Source organism: Pseudopipra pipra, chromosome 4, assembly GCF_036250125.1.
Source record: "Pseudopipra pipra isolate bDixPip1 chromosome 4, bDixPip1.hap1, whole genome shotgun sequence".
In the NCBI taxonomy this organism is placed as follows: domain Eukaryota; kingdom Metazoa; phylum Chordata; class Aves; order Passeriformes; family Pipridae; genus Pseudopipra; species Pseudopipra pipra.
Window position 1 is genome coordinate 25,353,301 of NC_087552.1, and position 20,840 is coordinate 25,374,140.

The 20,840-nt window shown below is 44.3% G+C and overlaps 1 protein-coding gene and 2 long non-coding RNA genes across 8 annotated transcripts in view; 1 reads left to right on the forward strand and 2 right to left on the reverse strand.

Moving 5' to 3' along the window:
- PPP3CA (protein phosphatase 3 catalytic subunit alpha) overlaps positions 1-1,507 on the reverse strand; it is a 182,996-nt gene extending 181,489 nt beyond the window's left edge. For all 4 annotated transcript variants that reach the window (XM_064651999.1, XM_064651997.1, XM_064651998.1 and 1 more), the window contains exon 1: positions 889-1,507. In XM_064651999.1, coding sequence (XP_064508069.1) covers positions 889-946 — 58 coding nt within the window. In that variant the 5' untranslated portion in view covers positions 947-1,507. The remainder of the gene's footprint in view (positions 1-888) is intronic.
- A 253-nt stretch (positions 1,508-1,760) lies between these two features.
- The window catches only part of LOC135412971 (uncharacterized), a 56,093-nt gene continuing 37,013 nt past the window's right edge, over positions 1,761-20,840 (forward strand). Inside the window, exons 1-3 of one of the 3 annotated variants that reach the window (XR_010430054.1) lie at positions 1,761-1,893; positions 8,157-8,202; positions 9,591-9,690. This is a non-coding gene — a long non-coding RNA (uncharacterized LOC135412971). Of the gene's footprint in view, positions 1,894-4,225; positions 4,541-4,565; positions 7,766-8,156; positions 8,203-9,590; positions 9,691-20,840 lie in introns of those variants that run through there. The other 2 variants (XR_010430053.1, XR_010430052.1) reach the window with 2 other exon arrangements.
- LOC135412973 (uncharacterized) lies at positions 4,139-7,491 on the reverse strand. Its single transcript, XR_010430055.1, has 3 exons — positions 7,432-7,491; positions 4,299-4,385; positions 4,139-4,250 (listed from the first exon to the last, which is right to left on the reverse strand). It is a non-coding gene; the product is annotated as an uncharacterized LOC135412973 (long non-coding RNA).

Sequence of the window (20,840 nt, forward strand, 5' to 3'; positions counted from 1 at the left end):
CGCACATCTTCGGAACAGAGCAAAAATCATGGAGCCGATGCGCGTTTGTGCCGAGCACCCCTGTGCACATCTGCAGGCACACGCGGGAGCACGGCCACGCTACGCCCGCGGGATAACTTCACATCCACGCAGGCCGGGCCGTCAGCAGAAGACGGCGATGGAGGAGGAGGAGGAGGAGGAGGAGGAGGAGGAGGAGGAAGCAGCCTTCGCCGCCTCCCACAGCGCCCGCGGCCCGCGCCCACGGCCCGCCCCTCCCGCCCGGCATCCCCGCCGCGGGTGCCGCGGGGGCGGCCCTGCGGGGAGCGGGGGGACGGGGCAGCCGGGCGACGCGGCCGGTCCCCCCGCAGCGGCGCTCGGTGCGGGAGCGGAGCCCCGGCTGCTGGCGCGGGGAGGTTTCCAGGCATCCTCGCTGCATGCGGGGAGCAGCACGGCAGTGACAAGCGGCGGCGCAACCTGCGGGGGGGCTCCGCGGAGCGCAGCCCGGAGAAAGAGGAGGTGGAGGAAGGGGGGATGCCCGGAGGAGCTGGCGGGCTGGGGGAGGGAGCCGAGCCCTGCCCCCCTCTCCCCCAGGCACCGGGGCGGGGGAGGAAGCTGGGGCTCCCTCTCTCTCTCTCACGCCAGCCCTGTGCAGCGCCTTCAAGGCGGAGAGGGGGAGGCGGCGGGGGGAGGAAGGGGGGGAAATGCTGCAATGTAGCGCCGGGCGGGCAGGCGAGGGAAGCCGCAAACCCTCCACTGGGGCCCGGCGCAAGCCCCCGGGCCGAGCCCACCGCTCGAAGCGGCCGCGCCGGCAGCAGCCCCGCGGTACCTGCCCGGGGCGGGGACGGCGAGCACGGACGCGACCCCAGCGGGACGACCCGGCCGAAAGGGCGGCCGGGGCGCAGCACCCACCTTTCACCACCCTGTCCGTCGTCGATAACTTGGGATCAACGGCCTTATGCTCCGACATGTCCGGCGGCCGGGGAGGCGGCGAGGCTCTCCCCTCTCGGGCAGGGCAGGCGCGGGCTGAGACGGGGGCCGCCGCTGCGGTCACGGCTCCGGCTCCTCCGCTGCGGCCGAAGTTGCCGCGTCCCGCCGCCGCTCGCTGGCTCGGCTGGGCTCTGCCGCGCGGTGCCTTCCTCCTTCGTCTTCCTCCACCCCCGTCCTCCTCTTCCTCCTCCAGTTAATTATTGCTCGCTTTCAATCACGCCTCCGGGCTGTGTAGGACGGCTCGCTCTTCCCCCCCCCGCCAAAGACCCCGGCGACAACACCCGCGGCGGGGCGGCTGTCAGGCAGCGCCGGCAGGAAAAGCCGCGAGTGGACGCGGGCAGCAGGAACAGCCAGGTTGCACACGCAGCGGCCAGCCCTGCGCTTCCTTCCTCCGCGGCGCGCCGCTCCGGCTCCTCCCGCCGCCACCGCCGCCGCCGCCGCACCGGACCGGGATGCGGATCCGTGTCTTGCCCGGCGCCCCCCGCAGGGTCTGTCCCCCGGCTCGCTCCGACACCGGCCGCGGCCCCGCGCCGCTGCCAACGCTCCGCCGCGCAGCCCCCGCGCGCCGCCCGGCCCCGCCCGCCAGGCTCCCGCTCCCGCGCGCCCCCATTGGCCGCCGCGGCGCTGCCACTCACTGTCAGCCGGCCCCGCCCCGCGCGCGCCGCACCGCCCAGGTGCGCCCGCGCCCGCCCGCGCCGCGCGCACCCGGCGGCGGGGCCGCGCATCCCGCGCGGAGAGGGGCCGCACGCGCGTGCCCGTGGGGGGCGGGGGGACCCTCTTGTCGCCCGCGGCGGCGGCGGCCGCTCCCCGGGGAACCGCGCCCGGGGCCGCGCCTGCGGGCAGGGCCCCCCCGCCCCGCGCGGGTCCCACCTGCCCCCAGGGGGTGCCCGCCCCGGGGTGGGGCGTCCCCGAAGCGCTGTCACGCAGGTACAGGCACGCGCGCAGCCCGGGCTGGCCTGCGACGGAAAGGAATCTTTCTTAGATAACATCCTTCAGCCGAGGGGTTGCTGATGTATCCCCCGGGGAAGAGGCTCGGATGGAGGAAAAGCGCACCCATCTCCCCCAGCTCAGTATCTCGCCCGGCGCACCTGGCGCAGGCCAGCTCGGCGAACGGGGCAGAGCTCGGCCTTGCTGCTGGGGCCCGTCCGGCACCACCGCCTCCTTAAATTGTCCTGCAAGGGCAAACACAATGGTCAAACATGGGTGAGAAATGTTCGCCGCCCCCGGTTGGAAGACAACAAACAACTCTTCGTCTTTCTTCTTAGAGGATTGGAAAGTAATTTGCATCTGTGACAGTGTCCCCCATGGTTCCAGACAACATAAATATTGTTTAGGGCTTGTTTATACATGTAGTTGTTCAGGAGGAGCTGTTCCTGACTAATTTCATGACTAATTTCCAGAATAAGGCTAAGCTGTTCCGGTTTAGTATAACACTGTGAGTTTTAATTAAAGACGAAAATAGGGCACACCTATTCTTGAAGAGGGATGTTTACAGAATTGTTGTTGAATAACTTCTGTGTACGTGAGCCAAGAATCAACAGACACCTAAACCGGCTTCCCATTTCCCTCCAGGCTGATGTACAAGTTGCTTGCTTTGCAGATACTATTGCTTTAGAAAGCCACAAAGAAAATAAGATGGCAGTTATGACACATATTCTCTGCTTTGATTTGCCTGACATTTTTAGGGGACATTTTGTTGGCTGTCTGTGGTATTTTCACTGAACATGGGAAGACATTGTATGTGACTGATACTCAGTACAACAGCATGAGTTCTCAGTGTGTTCCAACAACCATGGTGAGCTCTGTGTGCTGTGACCATCCTCTTATCATCCCAGGAGTACAAACTAGCTGGGTAATAAAGTTGCCATCTGAGATTCCTATCTCAGTGGTAACACAAGAATATGAAACAGAGCTTGTGCTCAAGCAAGGGTATTTTATGTATGCCCAGAAAAACCCTGAAGCCCATGACAAGTATGCAGAAACCTCCCCATATGTTAGGCATACTTCATGAAGCACCAAGTGCACAGAACAATGCGGAGAGAAGAAAAACCTCCATCTTCATCCCCACTGCTGGGAAGCGCTGCTTAGCGGCACTCGATGCTTGGACACAGAAGGAGAAGCAATGTTAGGAATGCAGTATGTCCAGTATTGCCTACACCTTGTGGGCCACAGCTTCATGAGATATGGACAACCAGTTTGGATCCGTTCTTCTGTGACTGCAGGCTGTTTGTGTGAGTCATCTGGATTCGTCTTGATAGGCTGCAGTAAGAGAGAGTGGGTCTCTCCAGCTTACACTTGCTCCCCCATTAGTCAGAGAACAAGACTTCAGCTTTGATTTTTTAACAAGAAAGTGTCGTCATTGTTGCTTCTTATATAAGGACATCTGGTGTCATAACTCCAGCATGTCTGTATTAATTCTGAAAGCTATATAGGACTTTTTTTTTTTAACAGTTTTCCTTTGCTTCTAGTTTTCAATTATAATATGCCATCTGGGCTAGGTAAAGTTCTTTCACTTTATCTTGTGGAGGGTCTTGATTTTTCATCCGTTGAATGCATTTAGTCTTCCTTTCCAAGGTAGAACCCCCATTTCAGGTCATTTCTTCTTTAGGAGTTTTCAGATAAGCTTTCATAAGACAAAGGTCAGTACCACTGCTAAATACCTTGTATCATGCCACTTCTTCAAGGTATGACACAGCGAAGATTCAGATCACAGTTATAAGACCTCATGACTACTCTGTCATGGTGTGGTGCAGTCTTTACCCCATGACTTGTTTCAGGAGCAAAATCCTTATCCTTGTTATGAGGAGGGGAAAGGAAGAGAGGAAGAAATCACCAAAGACTGTCTTTGTTCTCTGTTAATGGTAACACAACAGAAATATTCTGTGTTTTAGAACTCTGTTAGTAGTAACAGTAGTATAACCATTCCTTATGACTTAAATCTGTCCTTTAAATCCATCTACACAAGTGGTCCTTCATCTTTTCTCACACTCCTGTATCATAGACGGATTTCTTTTTCATGGGATCTGAGTCCTATTAGATTCCTTTTTCTCATTTAATAGTGGGAGGAGACCATGGAGATCATATCTTTGAATGAAAAGAACCCAGTCAGTTGATTCTGTGAAAATTCTAACACACTTGACCTCTTGCATCACTAATTCCTAGTAGCATCGTTAGTCATTTCATCCTCTGGTAGAATAGAAGCCCAGCATGATACATTGGAAGCTCTGATCTCCTGAAGAGCAGTCACTTCTGATTACCGATTTTGAAGACAAGCTCTGTGAGAGCTGGGGGAGAAAGAATTTTTTTCAAGTCTGGAATAAGTCAGTACCCACCTCTTTGCCTCAGATGAGCAATTCTTTTCCATTTTAGCTGAGACATGACAATTCTTTTAAGCAGCTCTGGAAAGTAGCAGCATCCAGCTGAAGTGGAAGAAGGAATAAATGCCCATACAATGAGAAGCCAGAAATTTTAAGCCAGACATTCATAAAGACATACAGACTAATGGATTCCAAACTGCCGTAAGTCCCATGAAAAATTAGCAATCAAGTTGTCTTGACTCTATTTCAGCAGCAAGGTAAAGATTATTTTCTAGAAATGTAACCATGCTTTTGCACACTGACTCAACCAATTAAGATAGTGTTTTAAAGTATTGATAATAAGAGATAGTGTTTAAAATTTTAATCATTATTATTAGAGAAAAACTGTTCTAGCTACAGGGATCTGTTCTTCATGCATTAGTTTTAGCCTCTGGAAGTTCTGGCTTCACATGTAATAAATGTAAGTTTGACAGTATCTTGGAAGTAAGGGGGAATTAGGGAGGGCTCTTGAGTACTATGATGGCTGGATGGAAAATATGTGCAGTGAGGTTAGTCTGGATAATGGTGCTGCCTTAACAGATGATTTTCCTGATTTTTCTTTTAAGAGAGTTTTGTAATTGTTTCAGTTTACTTCCCCCCAGTGTAAAAATTACTGGGGATTCTCGACATCCGTGTATCTGGGTCTATTGCCTAGGCCATATTCTCTATAACATAGTTGTCTACAAGATTAAAACCACTACGTACTAGTCTGTGTTGACAGTGTGTTTTCAGGAGATGCTCCAGAGTGGAATCAATGTCCTGTTACAACTCACAGTCACAACACAGACTACAAGCACCTAAAACTTTCAAAAGAACTAGATTCGTCTACATTTGACTAAAATAAATTTGATACCAAGAGCTGTATACTAGCCTTGGAAAGCCAGTATAATTTATCAGTACTCCACATGTCATTTGGTTCCATCTTATCCAAGAGAGGAAATTCACCCCATTGTAGAGAGCCTATAGAGAGGACCATATAGCAATTTAGATCACTATCAATGGGCTCTGACTGAGGATTTTTTTGACAAATGGTTTCTCACTCTTATTCTGCCTCAGTGCACAAGAGGGAGATAGATAAAGGGCCTGGAGCAAGTAACAATTCTTTGTATTATCCATGTGTTTTCTGGCTATGTTTGCAAAGAGACATAAAGTTCAGATGGCAAAACACAGACATATAATCCATCACTAAATGTATCCTCTCCTTTCCTCACATATGGTCTTCATGTGTCAACTGCGGGCACTTTACCTGTTGCATCATCAGCCTCTCTGGAGCTTCGCATGTTTTCCACCAGCATACATCTGTTGGGCTTTTGGTTTGGCTAATTATACAGGTTCTGGATTTGGTTCTGAAGCTTTCAGCAGAATTTATACACACTGTTAATGATACTGTGCCTTGTTTAGAAAGCAAAGCAAAATAGATAATTCTACAGAGAGTCGTGGAAGTGGTGATACCAAAATGAATTGTGTTGCAATAAAATGCAAGCAATGGCATCCGGAATACAGGAGATGGAAAGCAGGTTAGCTAAAATTCCGAGATGCTGAATCAACGTGGAAAACAGTAACAACTGGTGCCATGAAAAGTTATACAGAGCTTGACTGATATTTGAAAAGTCAACAAATAGTAGAAGAAAAGAACACAAGTGAGAGAAAATAACCTTGAGCCCTGGAAATGGTTATACCCCCTGCCAAAACTGGCCTGCTTACAACAGGTTTCAATACCACAGAAGCATAACTGTGGTCATCTAAGGTTGCGAATGAATATTTGCATTCAGATTAAGCCTCTGGTGCAAAAGTGATCCACAAGTCATGCCTGTAATCCCTGACAGCATGCAGATTCAAGAGGAATCTTGCAAGGGACTTCCACATCTGTCCCCATTTCAATACTGCTGAGAAGCAAGCTAATCAAGTTTCTTCCACTGCAGTTTCAGATTTCTTAAGAGGCACACATACTTTCATCAGACTACTCCAGTAAGTCTAAAGGTGAAGACCAGGTTAGAATTAAGTTTGGATACAAAGAGAGTGAAGCCAGCATAAGAATAAATCAAGACACCGGAGATGGAAGGAGTCATCCCAAACTGAAAAGGATAGTCAGAAAGTCATAGAGCCAGAAGTTTGAAAACCAAAGAGTCCTTGTTATAAGTCAAGTCAGGGCTGGGACAAGGTGAGGTATAGGAGCATAACACAAAGGGAGCAGGAACCAGGAATCAAGACTAGGCAAACAAGAATGAAAGGCAAGAGAGTCAGAAGCAAAACTACAGCCAAATGGCACTGCAGACTGCCAAGAGCAACTGGTGGAGTTGCCTGACACATCTGCTATTAGAGGAAATTGGCCAAGCTTTAGCTCCTGCACAGCTGGGCCACAGTCCCAGTTGCCCTATTGCATCCAGCTGCAGGGCCAGTAGCCCAGGCAGAGCCCAACAGTGTGGTTAAATGTTCATCAACTTAAAACTTGATCTGCAGGAATAGCTTGTCTCTATAAAATTTTCTGGTGCAAGCAACAACTTTAACTCAACTTAAGTATCCAGTAGAACACTGCACTGATTTGCCTAAGTGTGTTTAAAATTATTGCTTTAATTAAGCACTGCAAGTTTGTGCAGTGAAAATGCCTTACTATAGAAGAAATAGATGTATCTGACGGCAGGCAACAGTGCCAAGATTCCTAGAAGTGGAAAGACATCCCCTCATCTCCCCCTACTGGTGTGCACGTCCCCGCGCCTCTGTGGAGTGACGAGGAGCAGCTACCTCCTCTGCTCTGCCTATGCCAGTATTTCGTGAAACTGAAAGAATCACAGAACATGCTGTGTTGGAAGGGACCCACAAGGATTGTCGAGTCCAACCCTTAGCCCTGCACAGGACCCTTGGGAGCAGCTTCCAGCATAGAACTGTTCTCAAGATGCTGGCAACAACTTAAAACCACAGTCCTCCTATCAAGAATTAGTCATTTGCTCCCAGAGAGTTCATTCTGCAGACTTTGGTTGTTAATTAGATGTTGCTTTTAGTGGGAGACTACAGAATACAGATTTTGCAAAGGGCTTTAAGATATTATCCCAGTGAATATTAAAATCTTCTAGAAAATATAAATTAAGAAAGGAATAGAAAGAAAGCTCACTGTTTTTAAAGATGTTTGTGCAGTACATCATGACAAACATCAATCATGACAGACAAATGCCTGTTGAGAGAAAGGAACAATACTTGAGAGAAATGGGAACAGCAAAATAACAAGATACATGTTCATTTTCTGTTATAAGTATCTAATATATAGCTAATTTAACTCTGGTGTGTTATGAAAAACTACTAGTGGCAGAAGCAGCTGAAGAGATCCTGAAGACATGATACTCAGTATGTTTAATACCCAGGATGCTTTTCTGCCTCTTTTTTCAGGAGCAATGCTGTTGACAGAGACACAAGAACAAAGAGGAATGTGTGTAATTGCTTTTGCAAGAGTAAGTCTTATTTGTTTTCATAAAGGTACCGTGATTTATTATTTATTTTTGCTGCCTTTATGGTCAGAAAACAGTACAGATTAAATCCCTGCCACTTTAAAAGTAACATGCATGGAACATATCCTGGAGTAAATGATTTATTCAAGTGCCATCAATGCCAGCTGAGGGCTCAGTGGTAACAGACCATAACTGGTGCTAAGAGTGAGATAATTAATCACAATAAGTTGATATTCAAGGAACAAACACTGAAAACTTTAATTTAGTTGCCAAAACCTCTCACAATATAAAGTGTCTTGTGATGTATTATTTAAAGAAGCATAGTGAATATGAAAAGAAACAATGGAAAGAAAGTGTTTTCCATACTGACCTCCTGTGCTATGTCTTTTCCTAGGAACTTTGGAATGGAAAAAAAGGACAGAACAACACGATCTCTGAATGTATGTTTGTAAAAATCTCAAATATTTACAAAGCAAAACACTGAAACCTGGATATTAACATACAGTTTAAGGAGCTCTAATGAATACAATTGCAATATTGAATTAGATGTAAATAACTTATTCAAGTTAGCTTAGTGGTAACATTACGAAATATAAAAATCTTCAATTAATTTTCAGTCAGACTGACCATAATTTATACATTGGAAATCCAGATTCTCACCCCAAAGCTTTAAACTGCTGTAAGATGCAAAGCTGCTTTATAAGGGTTATAAGTTATACTTACATTCACATAAAATACATTTTATATTCCCAGGGTGATGTAGAGCAGCCCTAATGTAAGGGAGAACCAGGTTTCTAATTGACTACAAGCATTCTCAACCAAGGATACAAATTCAGTGCCGTCTTAACCAACTGCTGCAAAGGGACTCTGTCACTGTAGCAGTGCCCTACTAGTCAGTCTCACAAGGCTTGCCTGCAGGGCAGCTTGCAAGATTAGGTATTAATATCCTTAAAAAACCAACAGAATTATCAACAACCAAACTTTCCTCTCCTCCCCCATGCACCTATGTCATGCAAAAACATCAGTCTCAGGCATGCCACATAACATCCTTTCAATCATATTTTAATCAAATTGCTTTTCATCAGCTCCTGAAATTTTATGTAAGAAGCACATGATCTACTTTAATCTTTCCTCCTCCTCCCTCACTTCTCAAAAGAAAGTTTCACTGCTTACTCAAAGAATGGCATTCAGCACAGCAACAGACACATAAATCTTCTGAATTGCTAAAAAACTGCTACCCAGAGACTGGTATGGCTCTAGATTATGACAATCAAGTGCACGGGACTGGAGAACACAGTTAAAAAACACTCGGATAATAAATTTTCCTTTTAAAGGATCCTTAGCAGCAAAGATGCAAGGGTTATTGATGAGTTAGAAATGGTGGGAGTGCCTGAGAACGGTCATGTAGGAATTAACGTATCACCCCTCAAAAAGGTAGTGGGATCAATAGCCCATCTGAAGTGCATCTACAGCAATGCACATGACACAGGCAACTAACAGGAGGAGGTGGAAGCCGTGGTGAATCTATGACATAGTTGCCATCATGGCAACAGGGTGGGATGATTCGCACCACTGGAGTGTTGCAATGGATGCCTGACGGAGAGGTGGTGGGGTAGCCCTGTATGTTAAGGAGTGGTTTGATTGCCTAGAGCTTAATGATAGAGACATTAGGGCTGAGTGTTTATGGGCAAGTATCAGGGGAAAGCCAACAAGGCAGGTATCATGGCAGGAGTCTGTTATAGACCACCCAACCAGGATGAAGTGGCAGATGAAATATTCTGTAAGCAGCTGGGTGAAGTGTGCTAATCACTAGCCCTTGTTCTCATAGGGGACTTCAGTTTACCAGATGTCTGCTGGAAGTACAACACTGCAGAGGGGAATCAGTCTAAGAGGCTTCCGGAGCTTATGGAGGGCAACTTCCTGACACAGTGAGCACACTTGTTCCCCCTGGTGAGGGAACACACTAGGGAAGGTGTCCCACTGGACTTGCTGGTTTTGAATAGAGAAGGACTGATGGGTGATGTGATGGTTGGAGGCCACCTTGGGCAGAGCTATCATGAAATGATTGAGATTTTGATTCTCAGAGAAGTAAGGGGGGGAGTCAGTAGAACTGCTTCCTTGAACTTCCCAGGTCAGACTTCGGCCTGTTTAGGATACTGTCTGACCCTTGGGAGGTAGTCATGAGGTACTTAATGCCTTCTCTGCTACAGTCTTTAATAGTAAGACCAGTTGTTCTGTGGGTACCCAGCCCTGAGCTGGAAGATAGGAAAAGGGAGCAGAATGAAGGCCTAATAATCCAATGGGAAATGGTCAGTGACCAGCTACACCACTTAGACATGCACAAGTCTGTGGGGCCAGATGGAATCCACCCAAGAGTACTCAGGGAGCTGGGGGAAGAGCTTGTGGAGCCACGTTCAATCATTTACCAGCTGTCCTGGTTAACTGGGGAGGTCCTAGCTGACTTTAAGTTATCATATGTGATGCCCATCTACAAGAAGGGTCAGAAGGAGGATACAGGGAACTACAGCCTGACTTCAGTGCTGGGGAAGGTCATGAAGCAGATCGTCCTGAGTGCCATCACACAGCATATACAGCACAACCAGGGGACAACCAGAAGATCAGGCTCAGTCAACAGGGGTTCGTGAAAGGTTGGTCCTGCTTGAGCAACCTGATCTCCTATGACAAGGTGACCCACTTAGTGAATGAGGGAAAGGCTGTGGATGTTGTCTGCCCAGACTTTAGCAAAGCCTTTGACTATCTCCCACTGCATTCTCCTGGAGAAGCTGGCAGCCCTTGGCTTGGACAGGTGCACTCTGTGCTGGGTAGAAGATTGGCTGGATGGCTGGGACCAGAGAATGGTGGTGAATGGAATTAAATCCAATTGGCAGCCAGTCACAAGTGGTGTTCCCCAGGTCTCCATATTTGGGCCAGTCTTGTTTAATACCTTTATCAATTATCTGAACCGGGGGATCGAGTGCCCCCTCAAGTCTGTTTGCAGATGACCCCAAGTTGGGTGGGACTGTAGGATGGTAGGAAGACTCTACAGAGGGATCTGCACAGGTTGGATCGATGGTCTGAAGCCAGTTGTATGAGGTTCAACAAGGTGAAGTGCTGGGTCCTGCTCTTGGGTCACAACCACCCCATGCAGAGCTACAGGCTGGGAGCAGAATGGCTGGAAAGCAGCCCATCAGAAAAGGAACTGGGGTGCTGGTCGCCAGCAGCTGAACATGAGCCAGCAGTGTGCCCAGGTGGCCAAGAAGGCCAATGGCATCATGGCTTGTATCAGGAACAGTGCAGCCAGCAGGACCAGGGCAGTGATCATCCCCTTGTACTCAGCACTGGTGAGGCCTCAAGTACTGTGTCCATTTCTCGGCCCCTACTGCCAGAAGGACATTGAGGTGCTGGAGCGTGTCCAGAGAAGGGCAATGGAGCTGGTAAAGGGTCTGGAGATTAAGTCCTATGAGGAGCATCTGAGGGAGCTGGGGTTGTTTAGTCTGAAGGAAAGGAGACTCATCACTCTCTACAGCTACCTGAAAGGAGGTTGTAGCCAGGTGGGGTCAGTCTCTTCTCCCCTGTAACAAGTGACAGGACAAGAGGAAATGGCCTCAAATATCAACAGGGCAGGTTTAAATTGGATTTTAGGAAAAATTTCTTCACTGAAAGGGTTGTCAAGCATTGGAACAGTCTGCCCAAGGAAGTGGTTGAATCACCATCCCTGGAGGTATTTAGAAAATGTGTAGATGTGGGACATGGTTTAGTGGTGGGCTTGGTGGTGCTGGGTTAACAGTTGGACTAGATGATCTTTCTACAACCTAAATGATTCTATGATTCTTATTAGTACAGGACACATCCATTCTATAAATAGATGTGCTCTACAGAATGGACAATTTTGTCATCTTGACTTTATGGTTTGTAAAAATAATTTAAACTATAAAAAAGGAGCAGACATTAACATTATTCGAAACTATGAAGATGTTGCTTATTGAGTGTAAGTAAACATTTTGCAGTTACTCTTGCTTTTGCAGTTTGCCAATAAGCCCAGGGCTTGTGTTTGTTTCTTTATATGACACTGCTTTCTGCCTAAGAAGGAAATATTTCTCTAACTCTCCTAGAGTTCACAGCTATCCCAAGAGTAATGACTTCTTGCTGGTTGTCTTCCAAAGGATGTTGTCAGCCCCTCAGTAGTTCATTTCGGGTGAAAATAGCCCTCGTGCCAAGGCCAGGCCAAGATCATATACCAAATAAGTCCCATTAAAATCTTCAGATAAGGCATAAATGACATTTAAGTACTACAGTGCTGGCCTTTTGCTCAGTAGTGAATTAATCTAATATCTGCAAAAATACATTTGCTGTGAGTTAAAAATTAACAAGTGCTTATCCTGACCTCAGAGTGGGATTGGTGAGACTCCCAAAACTGAGTAGCCCAGGATACGCATGCTCTGCCAGATTCTCAGGAGTTTCGCACTTAAATATATCTGCTGGCAGAAGGCTGATGACAACTATACCAGTGGAGGATCTGGATGCCATTACAATACATCAGTCTCTGGATACTTGAAGGCTGGGAGCAGCCCTGACACTGTGACTGGTGCCAAACACAAAAGTCACAGAGAGTGCTAGCATGTGCTTGTGTCATGTTCCCCCCAGCTGGGATAAGAGTGTCACGTCATTTCATCTATGTATCCACCTATTTTAGCAATGAAGCTTACATGAAGAAAAAGGGGCAGGAGATAAGATAGAGGAAAGTGATTGCTGCTATGCAGATATATAATTAAGTGTGGCCTAGCAGATGGGAGATGACCTGATCTCCATCACTTCACTAAAATGCTTTCCTTTTGCCTCTGTCCTGTCCAGACTTCGCTTGAGCTGTCACTTTTTATTCTTACTCCAATTTCTTTTAGCCATGAGGTCAGTTGGAAAAAAAAAAGTGTTTTTCACTGGAAAGAAACAGGACAAATGGATGCTTCCAATACCATATAATTAGGGTGCAAAGCATGGCCACAGATAAAATATAGATGCGTGTAAAATATGGGAACCAGACCTTCTGCCTTACTAATGCAATTATTCATATGCATGGCAACACAAATATACTGTGGAAGGGAATCTGTGTCAGTGATAATGTTTGTTCAGATACTCACTTGCATATTCATGGGCTCAGATGGAGAATATGCAGTGGGGAATGATTGGTTCACCTCATTCCATTTCCGTGTCCTCAAAATTTTCCTCCTTTGTTTTCCCTTCCTCTTTTATCTCTTTTTAGTTTGGATTTTTTTTCCTCCTCTTCTCTCATTTCAGAAGTACTGGAACAATATTTCAGAAAAGGATGTAGATTGCACCTTGCAGTACCATACACATTCTCTTTCTCCTAGAAGAACCTTTGTAATATCCAGTTAGAACTACTGTTCCGACCTTCCCTTCACTCCTCCCTCCCTTCTTCTTTTTCCCCTCATCTTCTTAACTCTATTGTAGACCATGGTGGGCAGTGTTAGGGAGGGTTGGATAAGACTCTGCTATGACATTTGCTAGTGCTTCTTTCCCAGAAGAGAACCATTTCACACCATTCCCAGCATATCCTCTCACAGTGTCCAGAAGCACTTTTCAAAGTATTCTGGAGATTTTAAACTGTATTATTTTAAGTGGTCACCAATTTCTCCCCATCAGCATGTGTACTTTGAATGACTTCAAGCTTTCTTTGGATACTGCCTTTGAACTATCTTCCTAAATAAATTAGGGTAAACTCTAACTATGTCACTCACAAACAGAGATGAGCTTAGCAAGTATCTTTTTTTCCTATTAAAAAAAATAAGTTACTAATACTGCTCTAAATATATAGTCACTGCCAACAGTAACACACATAGCAGCCAGCTTCCATCTGCATTGAGATTTCCCAGACAAGCTGTACAATATCACTTCAGAAACTGCTAAGCCTTGGCAATTATCAAAAGATTGTTGGGGAGACACTGCAGAGACAATGGATAAAGTTAATCAGGGAGGCCAATGTAATAAATGTTAGCACAACACTGAGGAAGAAGAAACTGCTGACATACTAGGGACAGTCACTAGCCTTTTACTCAGAAGTTCTGAATATTTTGCATATCTTTCATTTGTAATACTCACATTCTATGAAGACCATATAGCAAAACTTGTATGAAGTAATGCTAAAAGAATTACACTGACTTTCTCCTAAGGGTATGCTGATTTTCCAAATGAGGTAGGAAGAGCAGAGAAGGAATACTAACACCCTTCTGTCCACCCTATTCACCAATTGCAGAGAATCCTTTCCTTTCCTTGTGCAGACAAGCTATATAGGCAATCAACAACAAGAAGTTTCACATTTCACATTCAAAGATCCAGAGCTTGGAAGCTGAACTCAGCAAAATTCAAACTGAAAACAAGACACACATTTTTAACACTCTGAATAATTAACCACTGTTATTGCTTGCCCTGGAATATGCTTTGACACTTGAAGCTTTTAAATCCAGTCAGAGTGTCTACAAAAAGATGCTGTCTGCTTCTGTTGCAAGATACTGAACTCAGTGTAGAACCCATTGGCCCTGCAGAGAGTTAGACTAGATGGTCCCAAGACTTTTAGTGGCTAGAAAATATACTCAGAAACACAGCCAAGTGTAAAACAATTTGCACAAACGCTGGTAATGCACACTATTTATGAATTCACTTTTGCTGAGAATGTCAAGCACTTCACAGAGTGTGAAGAGAAAAACTGTACTCTGCTCTCACCAGCCATTTCCAGAAAGAAACTTTAGCCTCCACTGATGGAGCTTTCCCTTGGAGCACTGGTCACCCAGACTAGGCAGCAAGAATGCAGTGAAGCAGTTTCCACAGTTCACGCCTTGTTGGTTTGCATAAAAATTTGGTGTTTATCCACAGAATCAGTGGCAGCTTCTCATTCCTAGGAATCTTATATTTGAATGCTAGATGCCCTGCCATCTTCAGGGCATTTACAATTAATTTGGAAAGTTCTTTATAGCATTTTATGCCAGCAAATTTATCAATCCAGCCTCCTGACTATGCAAGTCTTTTTTCTAAATACTCCACTCTGAGTATCTGTAGGCAAGTAAAAGATGCCATACATGAAAGAACAGAACTGGTTTTTTTACAAGCTCAGTGACAGTCTCTTTCTTGACTGCTTCATGGCACTGACACATGGGACATCTTTCTAGTGATACTAGTACAAGTTACTGCTTATAGTCCATCATGACTTTGCTTAACTTTGTTCAGCTAGTAATTTGATTGTCAGATGAATTTCACTAACTGGACTAGCTAGGTGGAATATTTTAGCCACAACTTTGCCCTAAGATGCACCTTGTTTACAATTTTATCAACATTCAATCTATTCAGCCTGTGCATGAAAACCACTAAAGCCAGTGGTTTTACCTTACTCCTCAATTAGTCCATTTATTTCAGTGAAGCTCCACAATCTTCCACAAGAGCTAAATATGTCTTCCAGGATGTTTTTATTGCCCAGAATAGTCCTTGTGCAATTCAGAGCTCCCTGAGCCATGACTGAAGCAAGGTACCATGGTGGTCTCTGAGAAATCAGACCTCTTAGGTGAGACGTCAAACTGAGGTCCTCAGGATTGCATTTCCAGACAGTAAGACTGAACTGAACCAGGTAGGGACATCCCAGTCCTGCTTGCACAGGCCTTCTGTAGTAGTGAGGTAGTTGTTTGCCATCTTGCAATATAAACTCTGCTCTAGTGCTTCTACATTTTTTTGATTTTAAGAATTGAGAAGGAAAGCCTGGAGCTTTGGGTTTTTTCAAAACATAATACACGCCTGATGCATATTTGTCCAACGCATGGTTATGTAAGAGTGGATCAACAAGTCTCTCTGCTTCTCCTTTCACATGACACAGCAGACATGATTTAAATCCCAGCCTGCAATGTTTGCTGTGTGTTTATGTCTTTCCACATGAAAGGTTTGAGATGTTACAGGCCACAGGACCACAGATAGGCAACTAGCTATCAGTGCTGCAAGATTTCCTAGTCTGTGGCTAGATATTAAATAGCTATAACAAACAAGAGCCCCCAAACAGTCTTCCTTAAAGCTGAACTCCTCAAGCCTGAAAACTGCAGAGTAGGATTCTGTCAGAATTGATCTCCTCAAAAAAATGCAACAGACTTTTAGGGAATTTTGACCTATGAGTAAACAAAAATTATGGAAGAAGATACATGCATCCTCTGATTTTACTGATTTCTTCTCTTTTGTCCTTTGTCCCCCCATTTACATGAGTTTTTAAATCTAGATGATCAAAGCAATATGTGTTGTAGCAGTACAATAAAAAGAGATCCCTTCACTCTCAGTGGTTCAGGCCCACACACTAATGCTGAGGTACCGTTTTGACGTCCTGTTCTGGCAACTGTGTAATTATATCTCAAGTAGCATAATTAGATTCACTGTGTGCACACTCACTGAACGAGAGATGAACAACTGCAGTGGCTTTCAAGATAAGATTTTTATACTGATGCTCTTTCTGCTGCTATATGAAAATTCTTGTAGTGAAGTCAGTGAATCACAGTAATATGTAAGTGTTGACAGCTATTTATGTTAGGTCCTTTTGAATTTGTAAACAGAATATGACAGAACTAAAGCAAACGCCAAGAGGTTATTTTGCACTCTGCTGAACTACATGAAGTGATACAAAGTCATTTCAGAAAAGTTTTACAGAGCTGGGGAAAAATGCTGCACTGTAGGAAAAAAATTCGAGATTGTTTTGGAGAAAAAAACCTTAACATGGTTCCCACAGTGGAAGTTCATCCTTGTAACATCACCCTAGTTCACAGGAGTTTCCTATCTGTATAAAGCAGATGATTACCAACCCAAGCGTGTACAGCATGTGCACACCGACAGCGAGGGTGCAGTGCCAAGGCAGTCTCTGTATTAGTTACATATGCTGGTGTGGCAAGCATTGGCTAAGGACCTAGTGCATACCCAAAGAAACAAACAGCAAGGGTATGCAAGTTCTGGACGAGCCACAGACAGGATGTACCCACACAGCATTTCAGCAGCCAGCCATATCCTCCTCCACCATTCCTTTTTAGGTTGTATGAAGTCCCCAGGACCTGCATGGAGCAACACTCATTGATTCTTCATTCTGCTCTTTCCTTTAACCTCCCACTCTCATCCCAGTAGAAATCACCAAAGAGAGAAAAATAAATGAGGACCTGGTTATAAGAATGTGAAAAGCTTGCTTGGTGAGGCTATAGACAAAATAGATTTGGAGTTAAAATTCACAAGAAATCTCTGCTCTGTGTCCCAGTCCTGGTTTTTAAAGAGCTGACTGTCAGGTATTCAAGATTTGGGGTCTTTGGTTAGTTAGTTTGTTTGTTTCACCTTGCCACATTTCTATTTCTGAACACATTTCAAGGAAAAGGAACAGAGCACTTTCATGCAATCAAGCCCTATTCCCATTTTGATAATGCAATGACTTCAGCTGAGGCTCAGGCTGACCCAAGATATGCTCAGACTAATCTTGTGATATCATAAAGCAGTAGAGATGATAGGCATGAACAGATTAACATGAGAACTAACCTATCTGGCAGCATTGATGTCCTCACTGCTTCAGTCTCTATGTAATCACACAGTATGCCTTTCCATCTCCAAGACCTTTTGCTTACTTGATTCTTAAAGCGAAATAATATGGAACAATTAGGAGGGGGCAGCGATCAGGTGAAAAAAAAATATTTTTGTTCCATTTTATAACTTATTCATGCAGTATTCTGATTTACTTATGCTAGTATAAATCAGAAGTAACTCAGCCACTTAGCCAGCATGAGGGAGTTCTCAAATATCTCAGAAGTGAGATATTTGGTGTTTTCTCAGCTCAGAGGGGATCACAATATTTTGTGTGAATATCTGCTGTCACTTCTGCTCTTCCCTCAAGAAAGCACATTTCCTGCTAGCTATAGGAAAATGCTTGAAAATATAAGCATTCTGGGTTAAGAAATTCAAAATGTATTATTGCTTAAAGCATTATCATTTTCAAGCCAATTTCATGATTCTGAACACTCGGGGTTGGCAAGAGCAAGCAAGTTGGAACAAATGAGGTGTAAATGCTAAGTAAGGCCAAAGAAATACACACTGCACAAAGAGCATCATATATGAATCTGTTGCCCAGAGCTCTGCTGGCTGACCTCTAGATAATATCTGGAATGCCCCTTACCATATGTTCCTTCAGTAACCTCTGTCCTACTGCCAAAATCAATACTCCTGTTTGTGGTAACATGGCCTATTATGATACATGTTATTTAGAGGTGAACCGATCATAAAGACCCCGATGAAAACGGGAAAGGTTGAGGGAGCAGACAATATTGTCAGGAAAAAAATTATAAGACATGGAAAATTTTACTTATTTGGGCAGCTGAGCACAGCAGATGGCAAGATCTTCAGGGAAATAAACACAAAGTTTGGGAAAGCAAGAGTGTGTTCTAGCAGTTGCCAGTGATCTCATGCAACAGGAAAATCAGTCAAAAATTAAATAGATACTCAGTAGCACCATTGTCAACATTTAGTAAAGAAGAGGGACTTGGCAGCCAGGAATGATGGGACAGAGGAGACTGACTGGATTTGAGGGCTAGTGTTTGCAAAAATAATTGTCAAGATCAGATGGTATTATAAATTTAGGTTTCAATGGAGATTCATCAATTGTACATCAAAGAGTGTGCAGCTATAAAACTACACTAATCATAGAATCATTAAGGATGGAAAATACCTCCAAGATCATCGAGTCCAACCTTTGACTGAACACTATCTCGTCAACTAGACTACAGCACTAAGTGCCACATCCAGTTGTGTCTTGAACACTTCCAGGGATGGTGACTCCGCCACCTCCCTGGGCGTCCTGTTCCAATATTTAACCACCTTATCAGTGAAAAAATTCTTCCTGATGTCCAAACTGAACCTCTCCTAGTGTAGCTTGAGGCCGTTTCATCTCGTCCTGTCACTATTTGCCTGGGAGAAGAGGCCGACCCCACCTTGCTACAATCTCCTCCCAGTGATTCACTGGAAGGGACTTAGAGACACTCCCCACCTCTTCTGTGCATTCAAAACTTTGCAACATAAGACCTATGAGTCACCGAGCACTCATCTTTATGTTCATCTTGGTGGCAATAAATAACTTTCATTCTTCATAAACAGATTAGTACATACCTATAAACATATGCGCATGCACAGTTCTGTCATATCAAATAGGAGATAAATAAATAACCTGTGCTGTCAGGTATATGGAAAGTAAGTCTGAAGTGTTTCACGTTATGGGTATTTCTATCTTCTTAGCTTGGTGGCAATTTTCGTTGCATTTAGCAATGACTTTTAGTCTTTAATCATGTTACAATTGTCTTGAAGATACACACCTTATTTACAAGGAAATCACTTTTACAGCTGGATGTGTTTCTGGTCAAATATCATGATTTAGTTAGGACAGAGAATATACACAGCATGGAGAGACTACCTCATCTTAATAATTAAATTCAGCATTATTTAACATTCGAACTCCTAGGAACACAGATCTGTTCTTCTCTGCTTTGCAATCCAATAATATTCAAAGCAAATACACACGCATGAGTAAGTTTATAGCTGCCTCCATCTTCTTCCCCCTTTTAACTTTTGATTATATGTTCATGTAATGTTTTTGATGAAAGACATCAAAATATAATATTTTAACAAAGCAGTTCTACATCATTTCCTGTCCCAAATCCACATAAAGGCCCAGATTCATTGCTCTAATGAGAGGGACATTTGGAGCAGAAGGTCTGCACTGTACCTTGCCTCCTGAGGGAAAATGCAGTACACGTTGATGGCAGTGTAAGCCAACCATGGTAGGAAGCAACTGTACTCTTTCAATGTGAAATGTCAAAATTACTTTTTATTTTCAGAAAAGAATGTCAAACATAAGTTCTGGAAGCAAATCCATTTACAATTCCGGTAGTTTTGATTTCATATTCTCTATCACAAAAAATACTGCATTTGTTTGCACTTAGATTTCATCTCAAGTTTATTTGTGGGTGTATCAAAAAGATGGTTTTTTTTCATATCTGCAACCCATTTGAATTTGTGATAAAGAAAGCTTAAATTTTTTAAATTTATCACAGAACCAGAGAATCATTAAGGTTGGAAAAGATCTGCAAGTACAACCTTCGACTGAATACCACCATGCCCAATAAACCATATTGCAAAGTGCCAGTTCTACTTATTTTTTGAACACTTCCAGAGGTGGTGAATCCACAACTTTTCCTGGGGAGCCTGTTCCAATGCCTAACCGCTCTTTCAGTGATCCAGGAGTTCTGTCTGACTAAAGATGGTTAAAACCAAAACTACTAGCAGATGATACTCTTGGCAACCGTGAGAGGGTGGTTATGAAGAATTCAACTTTTTATTTGTAAACCTACCTAAGTTACTAATTTTTTTCTGGATCATGTCTAAAACACAAATTCATACCTATGGTTCCCAATTCAAAGCTAGTATGGAAAACTTAAACCAGAAGTAGATTCAGAGAAATAATTACTACCAAAAAAGAAAATTAAAAGCATTTGCTAACTATTTCAGTGGATATGTTGACCCGCCTTGTAACCTGGCAGGCTGTTTCATAAAGGTGGAAAGCAAACACCACGCCTGTGTCCTTTAAAGGCCCTTTCTTCACAGAAAAATTTATCATTACAATACAAAGTCATAACACATAAATCTACTCAGCTGGTAAGTATTGGCCTCTGCTCTTGCCTTCATGTAGAAAGAGACAAACTCTGGCTTGCTTTGCTTCATGGGCTAGCTCAGACAGATAGCCACAAATCTCTCTGGGCTGTTCCTTCGCTCTTTCAGCTACTTGGTTCAGGCAGAAACTGGATCAAATCCAAATATCATATGTGGAAACATGTAATGGACAACCAATTTTATCTTTTGACCAGTAAAAAACAATTTTTAGTGGCAAGAGTAAAGCTAAACTGTTAGATCGATACAATAAATATAATAGGAATTCTTTTGCAATGTCTACTTGCATCTGTATCATAGCAAAGCAGTTTTGTAATTTCAATTTCTCTAATATACTTTCACGTGCTGGTGACTATTT